General features: G+C 36.3%; 1 protein-coding gene across 1 annotated transcript in view; it reads right to left on the minus strand.

Annotated features, from left to right (window-relative positions):
- ARHGAP42 (Rho GTPase activating protein 42) overlaps window positions 1–26,224 on the minus strand; it is a 277,391-nt gene that overhangs the window by 123,396 nt on the left and 127,771 nt on the right. The window contains exon 4 of the mRNA XM_061202658.1: window positions 1,747–1,818. Coding sequence (XP_061058641.1) covers window positions 1,747–1,818 — 72 coding nt within the window. The remainder of the gene's footprint in view (window positions 1–1,746; window positions 1,819–26,224) is intronic.

A 26,224-nucleotide genomic window follows, 5' to 3' on the forward strand; every position in this document is an offset into this window, starting at 1 on the left:
TGAACACATTAAAACTTTTTCCACTAAAATGCCAGGCTCTTTCCTTCTTCAAGGCCTTTATTCATACCTACTCTGTTCCCTCTTCTGGAGTGTAAAGAAGGTTCCTCCCTTGCTGCCCCTGTATCCCCATTTCTAGCTGTTTCTTTCTCATCATTTAGTTCTCTGCTTAACCAATACTTCCACCAGAAGGCATTGCTTGGTTCTCTGGACAAGGTCAGTTCCATTAATTATACTCTCACAAAGCACCCCGCAGTTCTGTATAACAATCCTCAGTGCATTTGTAAATACACAAAAGATAATAAATGACACAAGTGCAGGGAGCTTGTCTGTCTTGTTTACAGTTGTATCCCTTAATCTTATCAAACACCATACTTGCCACAAGTGGGCCAACCAAGACATTGATAAATGTTTGCTCAATTAACACAGAAATGGTTCTGGTTTAGTTCTTGACTTGATAATGGCTCATAATTGGTGGAGAAATGCACATAAAACTCTGGTTCAAGGCAGACTGTGATAGCTTTTTACAGGAAATAAGCATAAGGACTACTTGATTCTGTAAGAAAAAAAAATCAATTCTGGAAGGGGAACAGATATACGAGGAAAGACCCACATAAAGGAAGGCTTCTTTCTGGTGCTGGAATATAAGAGACCATGGAGAGCTAGCAAGACTTCAACAAGTTAAGGGTAAGAAATATTCCAAGGAGGGGAAAAGTTCGGGCAAAGCCATTAGTAGAGCCAGGATATATACAGGGACTAGTGAACAGACAGTTGTACCAGACGAGGGAGGTATACTGAAACGTAGAAAGTGGCCACACTGTGAAAAAATGTCATTATCGAGATTAAACTCTCTCTCTCAGAGACAACCATTGAAGGTTTCATCATTGAAGAACGACTGTTAAACATGGCAAAAATTTGTTAACAGATTAGGGTGGGGACGTAGAGACCAACTAGTAGGCTATTTCAATATTTCAGACAGAAGGGAGGAGAATAGAGGAGAAATATTCCTGCAGGAGAATGAAAGCACTGCTCAAAGAAGGAAGAGGTATGTCATTGACTAATTGGAAAACCAAATCAGAGAAAGGATAGGGGAAGTATGACAGATGACGGGTTCTATTTTGGAAACCCAAATTTTATGTCCTTACATGATGTTGAGAAGGTAGTTAAACATGGATCTAAGAAAGAGGATGCAAGTAAATTTCAGAAATTATTAGGCTCAGGGAAATTTTAATTGATCCATAACCAATTAAACATTAATGCAAAGGCCTGACAAAGATGTCTAAAGTTTTCCACAAACACTTTATATTATATTCTTAATATTTTTATTTATATTCTTAATATTTTTATTAAGAATAAAAAATACAAAAAATAATAAAAGGTCTTTTATAATTACTACCTAAATTTTCAATATACATACCTCATGCCTAATTTTATTTTATATAGATGTTAGGAACGCTCCTCATATTTTTACCATAATTTCACCGTCTTTAAAACAGTTAATTTCCTACCATTGTTGGAATGGGAGGAACCCACTTATGCTGACTTTTTCTCGATTCAGTAGAAGAATAATATCTTTTCTGTGTTTAAAAGAATTCCAGTCTTTGTAATAGGCTCTGTGCAAAAACTTTAAATGACGTACGGAAGTTTTAAAAGGTCATTCTAATTTCAAAAATGTTAACATCTGAAATTACGTCTGTCATCTTTAATTATCAGGAGAATATCCAAAGAATAATAAAATGCAACACTTACTTTTGCTGCACCTATTTGTTCTTTGCGAAATTTCTCAAGTGGCGCAATTAATACATCATTAGCGTTTTGAATCTGAAATCAAAAATGCAAATACATTAAATTCTGTATAAGTCATGCAAACAATATTGAAATAAAGATGGCTCCTTTATTCCACTTATTTAAACAAACAGCTTTTCTTCTCCTTTGTTTCTATAAATGAAATAAAAATACCTCACATGTTATATAGTCTTTTTCTACTTTATAATTGTTTTCACAAATTATTTCACTTCATCCTAACAATAATGTGAATAATGTGAAAGCACGTACACATGGTGAGATCTTAAATATTTAAATTTCATATTCTAAAATTTAACTAAAATAGCACATCAGATACTAAATTTTAAAATACCTTTAATTATACTGGTTTAATGTAGTCAGTTCAAGCATCATTTTAAAACTGAGCCATATAAAAGCTCTTCCATCTTGCCACTAGAATGTTATAATTCTACAGCTACAAAATAAAATAAGGCTTATTTTTTCCCTATTTAATTAGATTCCTTACACTTGGGATTTGCCTGAATGTTCTCATTTCATACTGTTCACATTTCATTTCAATGAACAGTATTTTAGCCCAAAACTCCAAATTGGGTTTTATTTAAATTTTAAAACAGATAAATCTTTAAATTGATCTGCAAGAATATTGTGAGGGGGTTCGAGGTGGGGCAGGGGCAGTGACTGGATACGAGGAGACAGACATTTCTAAGGAGAGCAGTATGCTGGAAGGAAATCTTGATTTTTAAAAAATCCCTTTAGAAAGCATTAAAATTAAACATAGGATCTTAAATGTTCTCACCCCAAAAAGAAATGGTAACAATGTGACAAGATTGAGATATTAGCTAATGTCATGGGTGGTAATCATTTTGCAATACATAAATGTATCAAATCAACATGTCATACACTTTAAACTTACACAATGTTATGTGTCAATTATATCTCAATAAAGCCGGGGCGGGGGGGGTGGGAGGGGTGGGGGGGGGAGTTCCCTGGTGGCGCAGTGGTTGAGAATCTGCCTGCTAATGCAGGGGACACGGGTTCGAGCCCTGGTCTGGGAAGATCCCACACGCCGCAGAGCAACTAGGCCCGTGAGCCACAACTACTGAGCCTGCGCGTCTGGAGCCTGTGCTCCGCAACAAGAGAGGCCACGATAGTGAGAGGCCCGCGCACCGCGATGAAGAGTGGCCCCCGCTTGCCGCAACTAGAGAAAGCCCTAGCACAGAAACGAAGACCCAACATAGCAATCAATCAATCAATCAATCAATCAATCTTTAAAAAAAAAAAAAAGCTGAGGGGGAAAAGGTAGGCCCAGTTAACAAGATTATCATTCATTCTACCACTGTGATAATAACATGACTTATTACATAATTAGCAAATGCTAAGATGAAAGAAAAACCTATTTTTCAAATAGGTCACTATTTAAAAACAGGTTAAAGAGTATATAGGAGTTCCTTATATTCTTCTTATAATTTTTCTGTAAGTTTGAAATTATATCAAAATTTTAAAATTTCAATAAAAGGGTTTTACTTTCACTTATTTTCACTATACTGGTTATTCTCTAGTCAAATTATGGAATTTATTTCTTAAATTCCATAATCTAAACACACAAAGATAGTATACACAAAAATAAAAACTAAAGTAGTAACGCCTTCCATGATTCTGTCATTCTCCAATTTGCAGAAAAATGAGATGACCTCTTGAAAAGAGGACCTAAAATCCTCCATTGTGAAAACATACAAAGTAGATCAATAGTCAAAATCCTTCCCAAGACACTGAGGGCAACTGTAGATACCTCTGACATCCATTACCTACTTCCCATTTGTGAGCTCAAGACAGGCATCCCTCCAGATACACTGTGCAGGCATTGCATCTTACTACAGAGAGATGATTGGAAACAGTAGCAAAGTAGCTCACTTTAAATTCTCACTCTCTAAATCCTCTTTGCCCTCATGAAACTCCAAATTCATTTAAACACACACATATATATTTCTCCAGATTTTACAGAGGTAATAAATAGCTGATTCTGCCTTTAAAGTTTGCATAAGGGGAAAGACAATGTCATGGACACTTTAGTGTACTTTGGAAAAATAGCAACAATAAAGGCTAACAGTCACTGAATGTTTACTTTATGCTGGAAACCAGCATGATCTAATGTATTTAAAGTTAATGAACTTAAACAGGGAGGTATGTCTCAAGTGGTGAAAACTCCAACAATGAGGGTGAATAACAAGATATACAGCACAGCACTTAAGTATACGTATTTAAAATCAAGAATGCCTGAGTTTAAACCCAGTTCTATTGCTTATGAGCTGCTATTTAACCATTCTGAGCATCAGCTGCATCACCTATCCAACAGCCTGGTTCTAAGGATGAAGATGATACATGTAAAACACTTAGCTCAGTGCCTTACATCTAGTAAGTATTAAAAATTTAAGGCTTTTAATATGTCCAGATAAACACAGATAATGTATCTCATTCTGTAATTATATACCGGATACACTTCTTTATCTTAATCTTCTGTGCTACCCTTTTGGTTGAAGTGCATCTATGTGCACAAAATGAGAAGGTATTTTCCCATGAAAGTCACAAAAGACAGATGGCCTAGACTCTCCTACATTCAATCACTAGGTATTTATATACGTGCCAAGCACATTGCTGAGCTGTGTGGGGAAGGGAAACAATTAAGACATGGGCTAAACCTTCCAGAAAGTTGATGTCTACTTGTGAAGAGGGAAAAAATTATTCATCCAACAAGTATTTAATGCTCATAAAGCCCTGCTAAAATTTTCAGGAAAACTGAGACAAAACTGATTACATTGAGAATAGTTACATGATAAACTATGCAGAATTCCTCATAAATAGGTCAGAATTTTGACAACAGGAAAGATCCATGAGAACTAAATAAGTCAAGGTAGTATTTGCATAGTGGATGTGAATTAGAAGCAGATATGAATTGGACACACCAAAGAGAAAAAATATCCTAGGAACAGAGAACACCATGAAAAAGGCAAGGTGGGTAAAACTAAGCATGGACTGTGAGAAGGGGGAGTGCAGTGCAGGAAAAGAAACTATTTATTCCATGCTCATTAAGAGCCCATCCCAATTGTGAGTGCACTGACCAAGTTACAGGCCTTCAGTTAACTTTTTAAAAATGGGAATGGCACAATGAATATAAAGTACGTTGAACAGTTTTGGCACATAGCAGGTTCCATATGTTATTAACTAATAACATTATCTAACTGGGGAAAAGCATGTACATTATTAGTAGGAAACTTAACTGGAATAAGTATGGAAAGGATACCCATAATCTAGGCAAAGTAACCTGAACATGGAATCACTGCTGGTTTCTAAAAAGAAGATTAATGTAAAAATTTGTTCTAGGAAGTACTATGTGGGATACTTTGAGAATGAAGATATAAAGACAAGATATGCAAGATGAATGGCTGGGAGAAGAACACAAGTTTGAAGTGATAACTAGATCAGGTGGCTGCGGTGTTGACAGATGGGTAGCAGGGAACTGCAGAGGCAGGTGTTTTTAAAAAAAAAAAATTAAAAGGACCCAGAAGGAGAGGAATCAAAGGTGACACTAAGTTTTCTGCCTCAGGCACTGGAACTTTGGCACCACATTAAGAACTAGGATAAATGAGGTAGGGAGTATGTTTGGTAGAGAAAGAATAAAGACAATGGATTTCACTTTGGACCTATTACGTCTGATGCCATGGGAAGACTCAAAAGAAATATTGCAGCAGAGTATACCACCTCAAAATAGCAGAACTAATCAATATGAGTAAAATGTTTTTTTATTGGGAAGGGAAAAATTAGAAAAGAGAGTGGATGTGGGGACTTCCCTGATGGCGCAGTTGTTAAGACCCACCTGTCAATGCAGGGGACGTGGGTTCAAGCCCTGGTCTGGGAAGATCCCACTTGCTGCGGAGCAACTAAGCCCATGCGCCACAACTATTGAGCCTGTGCTCTAGAGCCTGCGAGTCACAACTACTGAGCCTGCATGCTGCAACTACTGAAGCCCACACGCCTAGAGCCTGAGCTCCACAACAAGAGAAGCCATCGCAATGAGAAGCCCATACACCAAAATGAAGAGTAGCCCCCACTCACCGCAACTAGAGAAAACCCATGCGCAGCAATGAAGACCCAACACAACCAAAAAAAAAAAAAGAGAGAAAGAGAGAATGGATGTGGATCTATATACTAAGACACTGGCATTCACATTCATATCCAATAGTTTAAACCTCTGCCACAACTCTTATGTGGCTGTTATGTAAGTATGACCTGGGAATAAAACAAAACTTGAGGATATAAACTTGAACCAAATGTGATCATTAACAACCACGCAATGGGGCAAGTATTACTTCACATCTCTATTTCTTCCATATTTCTTCATTTTTTTCTCTTGTTTTTGGACTTGCTCAATTTTTTTCTCTTTCTTCTCCCTACTCTCATTCTATTAATGTGAAATTGAAGGAATAAAACATAAATTCCAGAGGTACTAAACAGAAAAAAATGAAGGGGGAGAAAAACATCCAATGGAGTGATAGAGATAACAAGGGAGATGATTTGTTGAGTGTTTAATGTGTGCCAAGTACTATGCTAAGCCCTTCACAATATTGAGATTAAAGTTGATTTTATGTAATGAAGTTCAAAACCTAAAAATCATCTGGAATATATTAAGAATATGAGTGTTAAAGTTAGACCCAGATCCATTTTGAATCTCGGCACCTAAACTGCTAAGACTTGATGTCTTCATTCCTATACCTTTTAAGGTTTTTATAAAAATCAAAGGGAAAATATATGTATTTTTAAAATAACAAGCACAGATTTGGCATATGGCAGGCTTTCGATAAATGTTTGTTTCTTCAGAGAATTCACGACGTCAACTAAGCAGTCTTGAGAATGTCCCAAGATGATTTAAAATGTAGTTATTCAAAAGGTAGAAATTGAAATCCAAATTAATTTAACAGAACAGAGACCCATTCAGAGTATCCATCTACAGTGGTAGATAACACAAGAACCTAAATTTCTCCATAAACCATAATAACATATGTGTGGTTTTACATCTGAAATATGATGCTTCTTTTGTATGCAGTAGATGGGCTGTTGTTCACATCATGTGAATCTAAATTCAAGAGATCAAAATGGAAATGCCAACACTCAAAGGGTACAAAGTAGATTTACAACCCGATCTGGCTGCTTCTGACCCTCACCTTTGTACATCCCCCAGGGAACACATGCCTTTCATCCCTACACACTGGTCAATCACAGGGATGAAATTCTTCAAATCTGAAGTAATCCAAGTGTGAAGTAAAGAAGGTATCTAAATTTTTGTTAGTTACTGTTACTACTGCATAATAAAGGAAAATAACATACAAAATGCTAGAAAACCATAACTAAAAATGTGAATCTGGGATACAACTCTGGTGAGTTAACTTTCACAAGGTTTAAAAAAGAATCCAGAGAAATGCAATTCTGGCTCACATGGAACTCTTTCTCCCCAGATTTACTCAAGAGGCTTGATAAAACTCCTTCCAGAAGGTAATTCTGGGGGGTGAGGGGGGTGGGAATCAAGTCACAGAGTTCAGGAGATTCAGGCTCCCATAATATTTGTGGAACGTGTTACTTTGCATGACCTCACTAAGAAGCTTTAGGAAAAATACAAAAGCAATTTTAATGCTCTCCCTAGATATTGATAATATAAATTCTTGAAAAGGTCATATTTCAGTAATTAAGGCACAATTAACTATTATCTATTTTATAATTCTTAATCATTACCTAAACCTTGGGTTTAGACAACTTATTTTTATAGATATTGGTCCATTTTTAAATTCAAAAATAATCACCAGCTATTTCACTTATTTTTTGCAGCAGAGAAGCAAATCTGATATTGGGTAAGACTTTACAATACTGCATTTACTGGGTAGACACACTTTAACTGTGGGTGTGTTACATTAAACCAGGCAGTTAAGCTTGCTGTTGCTTTTCTTTTGTTATTTCAAACGGTTCTAATAAACAGCCACAAGGGAGTGCTCATAAATCCCTCAAAAGTAATGGCTAGATGTTTTTATGTGGTTAGAAGAATGATTATCCAAACATGTTTGGGTTTTTTTTTTCTCCAAGTATACATGAATTATTATTTTCTATAGACCGTGAATTTTCAAGTGCTGTCCTATAGGAATTTTCAATGCTTGCTTTTCACTGCTGAGGGCCTTACCATAACTTGTTTGTCCAAGGAAGTGAGTAGTGATGGAATAAAACAAATCTGAAAAGTAATTCTTCTTACACTTTTACTTTCTCTCCCCCCTCCACGTTTTGGTTAAACTTGAGTGTTGTTGGTACCAGTCACAGATCATCACAAATCAATGATTATAGTGTCCCACCAGGATGTAAGATTACAATTCTGTACCTCAAACTATCAAAGCTCTGAAAGACTCCAGGTTTTGAAGAGAAGATTTAATGATTTTCTGCAGTGCTATCAAAAGCAACTGTTTGAGAAGGCTACAACAGAACAAGTTATTTACAGAAATAAAACATGGATGATGTAGCTCACTGCAAAAACAATTTCCTGTTGAGATGCCTATTATAGCCAATCCACGCAAAGGGGAAAGATCACAAAGGTATGTAATAATGAGTAGAGTGAACACAATCAATGTGGAAGACACCTATAAATAGTCTCTGAAGCAAGACTGGATCATTTTCCCATTGGTATTTGCAACTGGGAAAATCAGATCAGAGTCCTAATTTGGGATTACAGGCAAGTATCTCTCCTCGGCCTGTTCCAATCCCCGTCCTATTGCCCCCTCCTTTAAGATGAAGCTCTGGCAAGTGGTCTAGGGATAGCCCGAGGCTCACGCTGAGACTGGTCAAGTTAACTCTCCACTACCTCACAAGAGTCAGTCCTCTAAGTCAGCAAACCCACAGCTCTTCTAAACTAGAACTCAAAATCCAAATCTCACAGAAAGTGTGAAGGATAGACATATGAACAAGACTTTCACATAATAAGTACCATGATGTTAAAACTAAATGCATTTTACTTTATATCCTTTAATGTGAGCAGCAAAGTACTTTTAAAGATGTCTTCATCTTTAAAAAAAAATGTAAGGTTATCTGGGTACCACAGTAATCCATTTAATTCCTACTTGAATGTCACTTATTACTTCAATATTGGATGTTTTGATTCTCTCTATTAAGCCGGTGTTCCATTATGAATCCTCCTTCAATGGACCTCATCTATTTAGATCCAACTCACTTATATTTAATATTAGTTTCATCTTTACTTTTACCAGTAATAATACTTTTCTTATAGGAATATACTTAGGAAAAGAAATTTAAGTTTTTGGAGAATGGTGCTATATGAATCCCATCTTTTATTTCAGAAAATAAGTAGAAGTACACTCTCCAGGAGAGTGCATGGATTTGTATTTAATTCTCGAATTATCCCATGAAAACTGTGCAATCTCAGTCAAGTTACTCAAACTCTCCGTGTCTGTTTCCCTTTCTACAGAATAAAGATGATAACATGCCTTTATCTCACAGCCTGTTTACAAAGATTTTTACATTTTATGTATAATGATTGTAAGAGCTTATTAATACAAAGTTGTACTTGCTTCCTACTAAATTCATTCTTTTTGAGTAGGTCAACTGTAATGCAATATCACTTTTTAAAATGACTTAGGAAGTTGCTACTGGAGTTTTGTATAAAAGAGTGAAATCGCACCAGCACATACTGGATGTCAAGGCTTCTTAAATGGAACACACAGGTTCCTAGGCCAAATAGCAAGCAGTCCTCTCTGCTTCTAGAACTTATGACTGTCCGGAATATAACTCAAAGTAAAGTTAACTCTTTTTTAATAAAACCATCTATACTCATAAGATGAGGGAGAAGAGCATTCATCCAAGAAGAAACTGACCATTTTCACAGAATCTAGCTGAGAAAGGAGAGGAGAGGGGTAAATTGCAAAATTTCATACAACCCACTGTGATCTAATAATGTCATTAACTCTAGGTTGTACCAAATGAAATTATCTGAATACTGAGTTATTTGGACTAGAAAGGTAAGTTATTTTTCTTAGATTTTTTTGTCATTCTTAAACTACTTTTGCTTTATTTCTTCTTATCCAGCAATCACTAATGGGAGGTTAAACTAAGAATACTTTTACAGCACTCAAGCATTGTGGAAAACATCTGTAAACAGCAGATCTAACCATAACATACTGCCTCCTCACAAACTTGTGTCTACTTATTGCCATCCTGATTACTACATTTATAACTATAATAACGGAGGCTTTAAAAAAAAAAACAGCAAAAAAGAAGTTCAAACTATATTTCAGCTGTAAATAACAAGATATGTGAAGGGTCAAATTAAAACGGACATCTTAAAAACCAGTTAAAACAGTTACTCCAAACATCCTGCACATACCTTCATTGTAACAAATACTTTTCTTTTGATTTTGACCAAAAAGTATGCATTTAGGAAAACACTTTTATAGACTATATGGCTGCATTACCTCAAAGGTCATACAAGGAAAATGTTGAGGTTAAATCTACCTTTGAGAACAGAGGCTCCAAATAATATAAGAAATGCTGCAACCTCAGTTGTTTCAACGTGTTAAATAATTGCTCCTCCTCCTGACTAGGTAAAAACATCGTGCAAAGAAACTGGTGACGCTACTTCTGCCAGTCTTCTACCTTTGGACATTCTCAGGAAACCTCAGGATCTCCTGAACTTGCGCACCTCTGGTGGCATTGCTATTAGATTCCAATGATGCCCTTATGGTTGTTAACCCTATAGGAGATGGCCAAAGATTTTCCTGTAACACAGCTGTCCCATGTATATCAGTGTCCTTGTGCTGATGGGAATATAGCTCCTCCCCTCTCCCCCACTTTAAAAATCAGAAACCCTGTATAGCCTGAGCTGAGACAACTATAGCCACAATGAAGATTTTTGTCTTCCAGGTTTATCCCCAAGCTTAGAGGGGTCAAAGTGGCTTTATGTGTGAGGGCAGGGGGAGGGAGCTTCAACAAATTGATAATTTATGTAATTCAATGTTTATCACCTCCTCCTCTTTTAATACTGTTTCTTCTTGCTAATTTTCCTCTACCCTTCTCAGTATTCACTACTAAAAATATCCTTGGAGAGAGAAATTAGAATCATGCATCTTTTGAAAATTCTTCATTTGTGAATTTAATCAAACTTCTAAGAGTCTTTGCAAGTCTATAAAAGAAATGAAAATTCATTAAATAAATTCAGTCACAGTTAATTTACAGCAATTACGTTTTAGTAGCTAGATGTTAATGTATTTTAATCATAATTGCTCAGTATTTACGTAATAGCAGATTGTTAAAACCTTAAGGAAGATTTAAGATATCCCAGCGTATATGCAATTTCTTAAATTTCTTATTGCAGCTTTGCAATAACAGAAGGGCTGGAAGACAAAGGAGGAGGGGGTTGAGGAGAGAAGGGAGGAAGGAGTTTTACGCAGGATAAAGATGCATATAAACAAAGCCAAGACTGACCTAACCAAAACAAGGAGTGACTGAGAAAGATTAGGACTTTGGGCTGCGGGCCAGTGCTGTGCTGGGGCGAGCGCACGGGGCAGGCTCACAGTGGCTCCCGGGATCCATTACGTGGCATCTCTTCCCAACCTGCATTCGGCAACTTGGGCCAAAATCATCTGAGGTGAAGATGTCTACACCATGGAAATCAGCAAGCATTACAAATCAGCGTTTTTTATACACATGTACACACACCCCTACCTGAGTGCTGGCAGTTAACTTTTTACCAGCACATCACAGCTTAGAGCTAAACGTGTATTTTGAAGGCACCAATACTGAACCATAAACAATGGTAAAGAGTGCTAACTATACAAGATCCCTTTTATCCAGTTATTAAAGCATCTCTTTAAAACATGTATATGTGGGCTTATAAGATTTCCAATTTAGTATGTCTTTCTCAATACCTAAAAGACTGAACTCATTTGTACTTCTTTACACTTAAACTTACTTTTACACAAAGCAAGGCTTTTGCATTTCCTGGCTTCCACAGCGACACCTTGAACAAACTTCTACTATAGCAATGATGACAAATAGTTTACACTTCCCAAGTTTCTCTGAGTGACAGCAGGTTTCTGTAGTGCTGGCTTGAGAAGATTCTGAAGCTGAACCTGGGCACTGAAGGATGATCACAACATGCTGGCTATAAACATCTCCTGCTAACAAGAGTGGCAGTACTCATGCTGCAGGTTATTTATATATCTATCTTTCCAGCCCTGTAAAGGTAGAGATAATGTCTTATTGATTTTTTAATAGTCACTGCCCAGCAAAGTGCTTTGACATAGTGGAAACTCAACATACTACAGCTAAATTGATGAATAAAGTTATTTCTGGTAACGTAATTGGTACCTGCAATGAGTTACTGTAACAAATACTGTTCCTCATAATATTACTAAGGATGACAACCTACCTATAGGAAACTAAATATTTTTGAAAATAAGAAAAGTATTTCTATAAAATGTATTCTGATATATGCTGTGTAATATAGGTAGTAATCTATAATTATATGGGTAGCAATCTGAAGCTAAGCTCATCACTATTATCTTTAGAAAAAAATTCAGTCACGGAAAAACAAATAACTATTAACTTACAATGACTTCTTATATTCACACAAGGTTCTTTACTTATAAATTAGTTCTGCAAAGAAAAAAAATGCAACACTGTACTTCAAGTCGAAACACCACAGAGGGCAGATTATTATCATACAAACTGCCATAGTGGGCTAAAACGGAAAAAGCAGTAACTCCTCAAAAATAGGAGATGCAAATCACCTTCCAAATTCTTCCTACTCCTCCTTCCTTAAGGTTGGTTACACTGTTGGGATGAACTGAAAACTTGAGAAAGAAAACCATATGGCTCTGTTAGATTTTAGCTGGAAACCAGGACAGGGGTTTGAGCGGGGCAGTATGTTACAGAACATAGGCTGAAAGCATAGAGGAGAAAAGCAAACCGGTCACTCCCATCAGGTAAATGGGGAAATGGATTCTAGAGCACACACATAACAGTAATTCGTGAACACTTACCATGGGCCAAGGGAGTTCTCCTTCAGTCCTCCCAACAGCTCCATAAAAAAGTAAATACTATTATTATTATTCCCATTTCATAGTTAAGGAAACTGAGACCCAAAGAGGATAAGTAACTCGCCCAAGGTCACAAATGGCTGGTAGGTGGCAAGGCCACACCATGAACCCAAGCAGTCTGACTCTAGAGTTGGTATTTCTAACCACTCTACTATATATACCACATTACACATTCTCAGACAATAAGAATACACTGCAGGACCAAAAATAAGTCTTGCCCCCAAATAAAGTTACATGAAATATGAGTAAGGCTGTCATCAAAGAAAGGAAAAAACAAACAAACAAAAAAGAGCTATAATGTTAGAGCAATGAGATGATTATTTTCCTATTTTCTAATTTCTAAACCCTGAAATGTAGATATATTATTTTCACTATTACAAATCTTTTTTGGAAAATGATAAACACTTTTTATTGCATCCCCAAACAGTTTCACTATTGTGCTGATGTCATATTCATGTGTGTGATAAAAGGTCAAGCTAAGTTGAATAATAATGATTTTCCTGGCTCATGAAATGCTAAGTTGTAATAATGTTAACACTGAGGTAAGAATCAGCATAGACAGAGGGAAGATTAGGAAGAGATTTCTGCAATTATTAACTTAAAATAGGAGCATTTCCCCCACAGAATTCTATCCAACTAAAGTTTGGGAAATGAGAAAAAAGGGGTATTCTTTCAGAAACATAACCATAATAGTACTGCCTTTTCCTAGTTCACTTTCCCTGGTACAACACTTACTTGGGATGTTTATGTCACATACTATCATGATATAAATAAACACAGGAAATACTGTAATTGGGACTTGAACAGTTAAGAAAAAATAGCACCAGAAACTAATACACACACAGTATATCTTTCCTATAAACGACCCCTGTAGCAACTGCTTGAATGTGGCTATTTTAAGGATCTCTGGGGGCTGGGGGAAGAGAAAATAATCTTCTGAAATAAATAATTCCTTAATTGAATAAAGCAACAAATTGAATCGCAGTGCTGTTAAAAATAAAACCAGAAAAAATTGATTAAAAGAGAAAACGTCAGAGCTTTAATACAGAATTACAGAAGTCCATGAGTACCCAAAAGTTATCTAAGTCCTACAATTTAGCAAACAAGAGATATGATTTATTTTGCAAACATTTTCTTTTAAACTTTCCCAGGCATTTGAGCACAGGCTCTTAGTCATAGCTAAGAATTACTTCCCAAATAAGTTCCATATGTTATAACTCTCGTTCCTGGTCTTTTCCAAAGCCAGATCTGGTCATAAACTATGAGCTAGTTTACCACACTGTACAGCTGTCAAAAACTTTTCTTACCCAATGAAGTAAAGAACCTCATTCAGCCCTTTCTGTGAGGTCTTATATCATGTGAAATACGAGGGCTATGTCAATACTAGAGAAATTCCCTTTACAACACACGGCAAATATAAAAAAAAAAATACACTTTTCCTTATCTGTGAAAAGTATGTCCCAATAGAAAACACCGTCATTTAATAAATCATTAACATCTGACCTCTCCGGGGCTTACCCTCAGGCTACGGCTTGAATTACATTCGGTTCATAGAACTGGGTAAAAGGATGTTTAAGATTCTTTTCCAGAAAATAAAGCTTGAAACTACTTTCCTTCCTGACAGCAGCAGACAGCCTGAGACCTTCAGACTCTAGAGCATTTAAGATGACACGCAGAACCTGATACAATGCAAAGCAGTAATGCTATGTTATGAGACACCTGAAAAGGTATGGGAAAAAATCTCTTGCTTCTCTCTTTTTCTGCTTCCTCTTAAAAAATTAAGAGATACTATACTTAGTGGAGAACAAAAGTTTGCACCTCAGATGCCCAGTTTACACAAACAAGAAGACTGATGCTGCTGGTAAAACCCTACTTCTTATCTCAACATTACCCAGATTCCCAAACAGAAGCCCGACAGGACAATCCCCGTCACTTTGACTGCCGACAATCACATACTGTTTGTAAATTTCTGCTTCTAGTAATTCCTAACATATTCTAGTATACGACCAGAGTTAAAGCATATTTTAATTAATCTAAAAATTAATGAATCTGAAAATGTTGGATGAGAAAATGCACTGTCAAATAATTCAGGAATTCTAATAAAGCTGGACTGTATATTACAACTATCAAAAGAAAAATAGCTTTGCATATACCAACGTAAAGACACAAAGCTAATGAAATCAGTACCCAAAAGCTTCCACCCCATCCCTACTAAGCATATCGTCATGAGATCATCTAGGTGTATCTTTAGGTCATCTTCAATGGCCTTTTGACCTCATCAGCTTTCAAGAATTCCCTTGCAGAGTAAAAGAAGCAAAGACAGACTCAACTAACTTACCTTTATCTTACATTTCAAGATAAGAGAAAACTCTACATCTTATCCATGGGTGACCTAATGTAGTTTCATGCCTCAAATATTACAAGAAGAGATGGCTTATAAATCTTGTCTCCAGCCCAGACATTTCTGCTAAGCTCCCTATCTGTAAACCAAGTGTCTGTCCCATTCCCACAGGCACCTCAAAAACACACCCCCAAGACAGGGCCCAACCTTCTCTACTCTCTCGGTTTGTCTCCTCTCAGTGAATGGCACCAAATTCAGCCAGCTGCCCCATCATCCTAGCCTGCAGCCTCTTCACCTTCCACATCCAATCCATGGTCTCCCCATGGCCTCAGCACGCATCCTACCACCTCTTCCCAAGATTACAGCAATATCCACCTTACACATCTCTCAGCACCCAGTATCGAAATCCACTCATTTTTAATTTTCCACACAGCTGCCAGAATAGTCTCTATAAATTAAGAAAGAGTATGTCAATCTCCAGCTTTTATCATCTCTCCACAACCTTCAATATAAAAGACCTTTCTTTAGCCCACTATCCCAAGATCCTTAATGAAGGGGCCCCTCCCAAGCTCCTGATAACCTTTTCTGTGGCCACTCCCCCATGGGAAGTCTTCTCTTTACCACACAGCATGACTTACAAGCCCTAGATCACACTGTGACCTTTTCGAAAGTTATCTTTCCCTAGTTCACTTGTTCCATTCACTATCTAAATGTCTCTTAGGTATCCTTTAAACCTCAGCCCAAGTGTCACATCCTTGGTAAGCTTTCACTAATATTCCAAGTGTAAGGTGTTTTGTTTTGTTTTTTATTGAAGTACAGTTGATTTACAATGTTGTGTAAGTTTCAGGTATATAGCACAGTGATTCAATTATACACACACACACACACACATATATATTCTTTTTCAGACTCTTTTCCCTCTAAGTTATTACAAAATACTGAGTATAGTTCCCAGTGCTATATAGTAGGTCCTTGTTGGTTATCTATATTATATATAGGAGTGTGTATATGTTAATCCCAAGCTCCTAATTTATCCCCCACCTTCCCCTTTGGTAACCATAAGTTTGTTTTCTATGTCTGTGGGTCTATTTCTGTTTTGTAAATACGTCCATTTGTATCATTTTTTTAGATTCCACATACAAGCGATATCATATGACATTTGTCTTTCTCTGCCTGGCTTACTTAACTTAGTATGATCATCTCTAGGTCCATCCATGTTGCTGCAAATGGCATTCTTTTTTACGGCTGAGTAATATTCCATTGTATATTTTAAGGGTCTTCTTCAAACTCCCACAGGACTGGGATCATACCACTATCTCAGCAGATCACAGAACACTGCAGGCCACCTTGTGCCAGTCTGTCTTCCCAACCAAATTATGAGTATTTCTGAGGAAATGCCTATGCCTCCCGCTTTCACTTGTGTATCCTCGAGATCCTAGAGTAGTATCTGAGGCAATACTGTTACAGGCCAAAAAAACATTTCTTGGTACAAGCCCACTGGGGTGGGGGAGCAGGTGGGGAAAGGAGCTAGAAGTTAGAGAATAGAAAACGCCAAGATCAAACTGAAGTAAGATGAACAATGCTGGACTTGGCATTCATGCAAACTAAATGTCATTTTCCTATTCACATACTAGTTTCGGTCTCAAATAATAGTCCATTCATTCATACACTAGTTGAGTGTGAAGTGTTCTGAAAACACTGAAGAAGGGGAAAATGGAAGTATATGGATATCAATATTAAGGACCCCCCACCTTTGTCTCTTTGGGGACAAATGAGGATTTTAACAGATAATGAAGGTAGCCTACCTTCTACTTGGGCATGCCAGATTATAGATATTTTCACTATATATGCAATCAAAGGCTAATCACATCAGTAAATTTTCATTTCTACTTTTAAAAGGTGAATGGATAAGATTAACTTCTGTAACTTATTCTGATTCTTTATTTACTCTAGTTACCATTTTGGAAATAAATCTTGAATAAGTGCTGGGGATAGGGGAGGGAGAACAGGCAAGCTGAATGCTATTTGGCAAACCAAGCTATCCCTAGATGTTTCTTAGGGATGAATAAGCAATGCCTGCTGTCTTATCACTGGAAGATGCCTTGCTACCCTGTGCCAAAACTTCAATTAGGCTTATCAACACCCTTGAAGAATGAGGAATGAAAAACAGAGCTTCTTGCGGCCTTTGAGCTTACCAGCCAGGGAGCACACTACATCAATAAGGTACTAAATTACATTACTGTGTTACAGTTAGAGCACTTAGGCCAAAAGGCAAAAATAAGGGCAAGCTAAGTCAAATTGTGAAGTGGATAAAATTTGTTTTCAGAAACTTCTACCTCTTCAGTTGCCACTACAGAGGCTTTATTTGGCCTTTACTCCAGTGTGTTTATTCAGGTCACACACCACCATCCCCTTTCTCTCCCACTTGAGCCCCTCACCGAAGACTATACTCCCAGGGAACCTGATAAATGTTTCCAACCATTACCACACTCGTTGGCCCATCAACAAAGTCTTATTACTTCTATGGCTTCTTTCATTAAGACCTTTCTCCATGCTTCCTAACAACAAGTAAATCTTACTCACTGACAAGTGCTAATCTTCTTCTTGCACTCTGAAAGATATCTGCCCTTGGGAAATGTAAGACAGCATGACAATCCAATGGTGGGGATTTCAATGCCATGGATGGTCCATTGAGAATTGGGCTGATGAAAAACTAGTTGCCTTCTATATCTACACATGTGGCAAAATGTGAATAGGTTGTGTCCAAAATAATGACAACTTTATTGCAGACTAGGCTAATTTCCAGATAACCTGGTAATAATGCTTCCCTTCTTGGTTTACATATATAGATGATAGTGAATATAGGATTAACAGGTACATACCCAATGAAGCTTACTGTCCAACCAGAAGCAACGTATAAACTATTCTTCATAACTTTTCAGGTGAGAATTTAAAATTAATCACAAATGAATTGCTTGTAAACCAAACCTAGAAGTTTCTGATGATTTAGTTTACTTAAATCATTAGGCTGTAATTCATGACTTAATATCTGAACTTAAATGTTTTGTTTTTTTTTTAAACTTTGTTCTCATAGAATTTTTTCTTTTTTTTTTTTTTTTTTTAATTTTATGGCTGTGTTGGGTCTTCGTTTCTGTGCGAGGGCTTTCTCCAGTTGCGGCGAGCGGGGCCACTCTTCATCGCGGTGCGCGGGCCTCTCACTATCGCGGCCTCTGCCATTGCGGAGCACGGGCTCCAGATGCGCAGGCTCAGTAGCTGTGGCTCACGGGCTTAGTTGCTCCGCGGCATGTGGGATCCTCCCAGACCAGGGCTCGAACCCGTGTGCCCTGCATTGGCAGGCAGACTCTCAACCACTGCGCCACCAGGGAAGCCCCTCAAATGGTTTTCAAGCAAATATTTACTATGAAATACAAAAGGCCCTGCTCTTATGATACTATTATAATTCAGAATGACAGGCAAATAAACAAAAAATAAATAAGATAAAATCAGATAATGATAGGAGCCAGGAAGAAAACTTAAAAAGTTGATGTGACAGAAAATTATGGCACTGGAGATATGAATTTAAACTGAGTGGTAAGCAAAAGACTCAATGAAGAGGCACCTTGGGACTGAGGCATGAATTACAGTAACTACTCACCCCCTAACTTCCACTCAAAGATCTAGAAAAAGAGTTCCAGGCAGGGAGAACAGCCAGCGCAAACATCCTAAAACAGAAGTATGCTTGACATGTTGATGGAAGGAGAAGACCAGCATGACTAAAGCATAGGGGAAGGCAACAGAGAATGGTCTGAGATTAAAGCAGAGTCCAGAACATGCAAGGCCATGAAAACCACAGTACGAAATTTTAATTTTATTCTATATTAGCTATCACAGAAATACAGAATGTGATAAAATGACAAGGGATGCAAATTATACTCTAAATAGAATTCCCATTTGTACTATTACATGCCATTACTATCGATGAAAGTATTGTACCTTTGGGGTTTTTTAAACTACTGTCACTGCAAAGAAGACTGAAATCCACTGAGAGTTGAAGGGAAGTTCTGCCCCTAAATTGAACTCAACTCCTGCACAAACCAAAATGCAACAACAACAACAACAAAAAACTATGGAAAAACCCTTTGGTATTAACTGCCAAGAACTTCCCATCAAATAAACCCAAATACTCATAGCTTTTATCTATGACTACACAGACAAGGTTAAAGCAACTGCTTCCTAGCGTGAAAGAAAGGGGATTTTTGTATCTGAATTAACCTGAGTGGTGACCTCCATTTATCACATTCAATGTTATTTAATTATAAAGTACATGTCTGTATACACAAAAGTGTATACGTCTTGATTTGTCAAGAGACTATAATTCATGGCATATCTACAAGTTGAATCTGTTTTTCACATGTCAAGGTTAAAGTAGGTTGAAAATAATCTAGAGCTAAGGGGCAGCACTGAGATAATCATACCTACTATTGTCCCTTTTAGAAGGAGATTTAAGCCCTAAGAGGTTAAAACTGAACAAATATTTAATAGTATTGAATAGATCCAATACTAACACAGTGCCTTTTTCCCATTGAACTCAAATGAACTCATGTCTGTCCTCACCCAGTGATCACTTATTAACATTTTAAATACAAATATGGGGATAATTTTAAACACTATTCTACATTATCAAGAAGCAATTAGGTACCTCATCAGAGATAGACAGCTTTACACAAAAATATTAGAATCCTAAAAGACAAATTCTTCAGCTACCCTGCTTTAAAATAATCCCCCTTCTTTTTTTTTTTAAATTTTTTATTAAACCATTCCAATTGGCAGCATATGAGCGAGAGAGAGAGCAAAAGAAAGAGGGGGAGAGAGAGAGAAAGGTGATCCAGGTCATATTTTCTCTTCTTGACATGTTCTAAAATCAACTTACTTAGTCAAAGAAGTTTTCAGAAATTTGCATTAAGTATTAAATGTTTAGTATTATTATTAGCATTATAAAGATAGATAATTCCAATGTATATATTTTATTTATTGAATATCAAAGCCCCTCTATTATTTGTGAAAAAAGTGGGAAGTCTTGAGCGGTCTATTGAGCCACCCATGGGAGGAAATGCTCAAGAGATAGACGAACATTTTCAAACCCAGTCTCCTCTTTGAAAATCCCTGCAACTAGAAAGACACTGTTACCAACAGAAGTGTGATAGCGGCTTAAACGTTACAGCAGTACATAAGTAGAAGAGTACCAAAGCTCCATTCTTTGATTTTTATGTGCCATGAGCTAATGTTTAATGCTTACCACCTTTGTATTACCCAAATGATAACATGAAAATTATTAAATGTTCTTTCTGTTGAGCACTACTTCTTTAGTGTTTCTTTTTGTAAACTGATTGAGAGGCATGAAAAATATTCCTTGTTAGAATCATTAAGAGACATTCAACTCGGTGGATGAAAATTTGATGAGAAACAGGACGTCTACACACACAGCCTTCCCTCACAAAGAACTTACTAATTCCAAGGAGGGAATACAGTGAGAAGCAGAGCAGATGCCATGTTAATCAAGAGATCAAAGTTTACAACAACAGTAAAGAGACAAAGTACCTTAATTCCTGCCAAAAATTCACAACTTGAATTTATTCATAAGGAAACACCAGACAAACCCAAACTGAGGGACATTCTACAAAGTAGCTAGCCTAAACTTTTCAAAAATGTCAATGTCATGAAAAACAAAAAAGACAGAGGAACATTCCAGATGTTCATGTTCAAGGTCAAGAAAAAATTTCTATAAAGGGCATTATTGTGACAGTTAGCAACATTTCAAAAAAGTCTACGGTAACAGTGTTCTATCAGTGTTAAATTTCCTGATTTGAATAATTATACTGTAGTGACATAAGTGAATGTCTCTGTCTTAGGAAATAAACACTTAAGTATTTACAGGTTTAAAAAAAAAAAGCATGGTGGTGGCAACTCACTCTCAAGAGAAAGAGTACTAAAGCAAATTTGGCAAAATGCTAGTAACTGGTGAATCTTGGTGACAGGTACATGGAGATTTTTGTGCTATTCTTGAAAATCATCTATAAAATTTAAATTATTTCAAAATAAAAAGTTAAAGATTTTTAATAGTTGAGAATGCAAATATGAGAAACATAAAATTTTGAACACTCTTCTCTTCCTTATAATATATTTCTATATTTCCACAAACCAAAAATATTTTCCTACAACCAATCATTTATTCGTGATATATCTACCTCCACAGAATAGAAAATGGAAAGTAATCGGTAACATTCAAATCATACAAAAGGGACAGATTGAAAATAATAGTGAGGTGTTTTAAGTTACAGAAGATATATATTTAGTGGGATTTTTTTAATGTATGGCTATTTTGAGGTCTTTCATTTAGTTTAACTAAAAAAAAAAACCTTATATGTCTCAAATCAGGTTTATATTTAAAAGAGAATACTAATCACTCTACAACTAACAAAAAGAGCCTAAATACACAAAAAGTTTTACAAAGTCACCATTCATGGCAAAATTTATCTATAATTTTAACTTATTAGGAAAGGCAGAGAGAACATTGAAACATAAATTCCTACTCATTTAAACTCGACATTTTCCAACTATATTTCACATTTCTTTAACTCAGAGTTCTCCTAACAACATAAATATTGCACAGTAAATTTCAGACCTAAACATTGACATTTAACTTAGCAAAAGGGCTGATTGTCCAAGATGGAAAGTTTGTGTTCTACCTTTAAAAGGTCTGCATAATGTAAAATTCTAACCTTCCCTCAGAAACCACTAACCAATCCACTGTTTTATACTGCCTATAAAATTCCATTAGTACAGGAAATTAAAAGTTGACCTGTGAACAATTTAGGAAAAAGATATGGACTATGAAATTAGAAGATTAAACTCTAATAACTGGCTGAATGATCTGGGCAAATCACTAGAACTTTCTGAGGCTCAGTTTCTTCATCTATTAAAGAATGAGATTTAAAACTAATTTCTCATCAGTCATTTTCAAAGCTCTAGTGATTTGTCACTCTTTCTTAAATATGCTCTTATCTGCTATTTTTGTCTTGGTTTTGATGAATGACCCAAAATCTCACAGAAAGAATTCCTCATTTGGCAGCCTTTAAAACCACACTAACTAGATAATTACAGGTGTAGGGTGAGCTTGGAACTCCATGATTAACCATACAGTGAGAAACATTCAAACACACTGGTGAAATTCAAAGTCAGATCTATTCCTACCAAATGCTGGCTTAAACCAAGGAGGAAGGAAAGAGCAATTAGCTCTTCTATCAATTAGAAATCTAACAGAATATATATAAATATAGAATATATATACAAATATGTACCATAATAGTTATAACCAAATGAAAACTAAGTATTTAATTGAGATAAAAATAAAGTATAGATATAAGCATATAATTAAGATGATCTAAATCACACTCCTTCTGGGATATTCTCAGATATACATAATATAACACATACTATGGTTATGACAGGTACTATTACCATGAGTTTGCCATTCAACGTCTTTGTTGTACTTGAGAATCTATGTTAATCAGTTCAAATCTTCCATGAAATGAGTCTGGTCAAAAGAAAAAACTGATTTTAAGGAAAGTTACAATGCAAAGCAGTATTTAAGAATAAAAAGCACCACCATCACAAAACTCATGTAAGAATATGATGAGGCACCAATTCAAGATCACCTTGGGTCTTAGTAAGGTGATATAATCAAGAATCTTTAGGATTAGATTAGAAGATTACAGTATCCATGTATACCTGTGAATAAAGGGAATGTACACACAGACTATAAAATGGTAGAAATTCATTTAAATTCCTTTGAAACTCAATAATAAATGCAAAGCTGGAGGTCTCTTGGAGGATATTAAGAGGGAACAGCAAACCACGGAAGAAGAGGGATTTCAAGGTTGATTTCCTCACTTTTTTATCCAAACACCTTGGGGACAGGGGCTTCCCACTTAAACAGTATAAAATACATAGATGTAAAGATGAACCTCTATACTAGTTGACACATTTCGGATTTTTCATGAAAGTGTACAATCTAATGTTAAATATTATTTCACTCAGATAAGGTATTTTGTTTATGAAACTGGGTGAATGAAGTCACCCAAAAATTAGTTTATAAGTCTTTAGAAAGTTTAAAACCAAGGTTTCTAGACAGGAAGACCCACTCAAGAGTTGAGAATAATCACTTCGGTGTACTGGATCCAGGACCCAAATAAAGTCCTCAAAAACTCCCTGTCCGAAGTGGAGGGGTGGGCAAGCACACATTTACTGCCTCCTGCTCCTAGTCTTCCTCCCCCATCACTTTGTTTACATCTTGGTCATAGCATTTCTCATCCTCTATTTTAGTTCATTTGCTCCAGTTTGTCTAGATCTCTGCCTGTTTCCTTTTTGCTACTAATGATGCCGCCAGTACTAATGGATGTCTCTTCATGGTGTGAGCTTGAACTTTTGATCCTCAGTATTGCCTTAGCTTTCACTATTTGAATCCTCCTGTGTCTTTTCAACCTGCTGTTCGTATCCCTTGGCTTTGCTTGAGTACCTAATGACAACTCCCAGGTTTGATTTCTGTAGTTGTCTCAATCTACAGACTGAAGCCATATCTCAACCCAGACACTTGCCCTGGACTTGGCCTCAATGGCCCAGTATATACTGTAGGGATCAAAAGAACATAGGCAGACTAAGTTTTGTTCCATATAAAGGAAATTTTCTACTGTTCATAGAGGACCCACCCAAAAAAGGGATGCTCTGGGTCTAGAGAGTATACAGCAAAGAACTATGAGAGCTGATTCTGGAATAGACAGACCTGGGTTCAAACCCAATTCCTCTGCTGTCTACAGCTACCTTAACCTCCCTAAGCCTAAATTTTTTCCGCTGTAGAATGGGAAAAATAATCGCCTTAATAAAACATTGTCACATAGCTGTAAATGATGACTTGAGAGTTTTAAATGAGATTAAATGTAAAGGGCAAAGACAATGTTTACCACATAGAAAGCACCGACCTGGTCCACCATTAGAAATTGGATATATCACTTTATTTTTCCAAACCTAAGCTTTTATTACGAGCCCTTGAAACAACATCATATGTAAGAAACTATCACGACTTCCTAATGATACTTAACATCGTTCTTTAAATATCTACCTCTCTCATTTTAAAACATGTCTTCAAATTAACACTCCTCCCATCAAAAGGTGAAACCCACAGCTACATGCAAAAGAATGAAACTATTACACCAAACACAAAAATCAATCAAAATAAGTAACAGACTTAAATGTAAGAATTGAAACCATAAAACTCCCAGAAGAAAAGATGGGGGTAAGCTCCTTAACATCAGTCTTGGCAATGATTTTTTGTATTTGACACTAAAAGCAAAGGCAACAAAAGCAAAAATAGACACGTGGAACTGCATCAAACTAAAAAGCTTCTGTACAGCAAAGGAGACCATTAACAAAATGTAAAGGAAACCTACCAAATGGGAGCAAATATATGCAAATCATATATATCTGATAAGGAGATAATATCCAAAATATATAAAGGACTTAATGCAACAGCAAAAAAAAAAAAGAATCCGATTAACAAAGGGCACAAGATCTGAATAGATGTTGTTCCAAAGAAAACTTATGGATGGCCAATAGGTGCATGAAAAGGTGTTCAACATCACTAATTATCATGGAAATGCAAATCTAAACCACAATGAGATTATTACTTTCCATCTGTTAGAATGGCTACTATCAAAAAACATGAAATAACAAGTGTTGGCAAGGATATGGAGAAAGGGGAACCCTTGTGCACTGTTGCTGGGAATGTAAATTGGTACAGCCATTATGGAAAACAGTATGGAGGTTCCCCAAAATTTAAAAATAGAACTATCATTAGATCCAGCAATCCCACTTCCGGGTATTTATCCAAAGGAAATGAAAACAGGAACTTGAAATATATCTAACCCCCATGTTCACTGCAGCATTGTTTACAATAGCCAATATATGGAAAAAACCTAAGTGTCCACTGATGGATGAATGGATTTTTAAAAAATGTGATATACACACACACACACACACACACACAGAGGAATATCATTCATCCATGAAAAAGAAGGAAATCCTGAGGGCATGGACATCCCTGAGGGCATTAGTGAAATAAATCAGACAGAGAATGACAAATACCATGTGATCTCACTTACATGTGGAATCTTAAAAAAAAAAAAAAAAATGGTGGATACAGAGAACAGATTGGTGATTGCCAGGGGCAGTGGGTGAGAGGTGGGCAAAATAGGTCAAGGAAGTCAAAAGGTACAAACTTCCAGTTATAAAATAAATAAGTCCTAGGGATGTAATGTACAGCATGGTGACTACAGTTAATAATACTGTATTATATATTTGAAAGTTGCTAAAGGAGTAGATCTTAAAAGTTCTCATCATAAGAAAAAAAACATTTGTAACTATGTAAGGTGATGGTTAACTAGACTTATTGTGGTGATCATTTCACAATATACACAAATATTGAACCATTATGTGGTACACTCAAGCTAATATAATGTTATCTGTCAATTATCTCAATTAAAGAATAACAAAAAACAAACAACATCAACAATAACAACAAAAATTATACCATAGTTGTTCAAAGGATTAAGGATAGGGTTGTCCCTCTTTCCCTCCACTTTTCTCTACTTTTCCTGTTTCATCTTTCTTATGAAAGCAGCCACACTCCCCCATCTATTGCCTGAAAATGACAGATTTATTTGCCCACAAACTAAATTCATTCACAAACTCGCTCTCATTCAACCCAGAGAATTACCTTCAAAGCACTTTAAAAAGATTTATTCCAACAAGAACCTTCATAAGTTGCTGGCAGAAATGCAGATGGTGCAGACACTTTGAAAAACAAGCATTTTGTTAAAAAGTTAAACATACATTTATCATATACCCCAGC

Source organism: Eubalaena glacialis, chromosome 10 (assembly GCF_028564815.1).
Source record: "Eubalaena glacialis isolate mEubGla1 chromosome 10, mEubGla1.1.hap2.+ XY, whole genome shotgun sequence".
NCBI lineage: Eukaryota > Metazoa > Chordata > Mammalia > Artiodactyla > Balaenidae > Eubalaena > Eubalaena glacialis.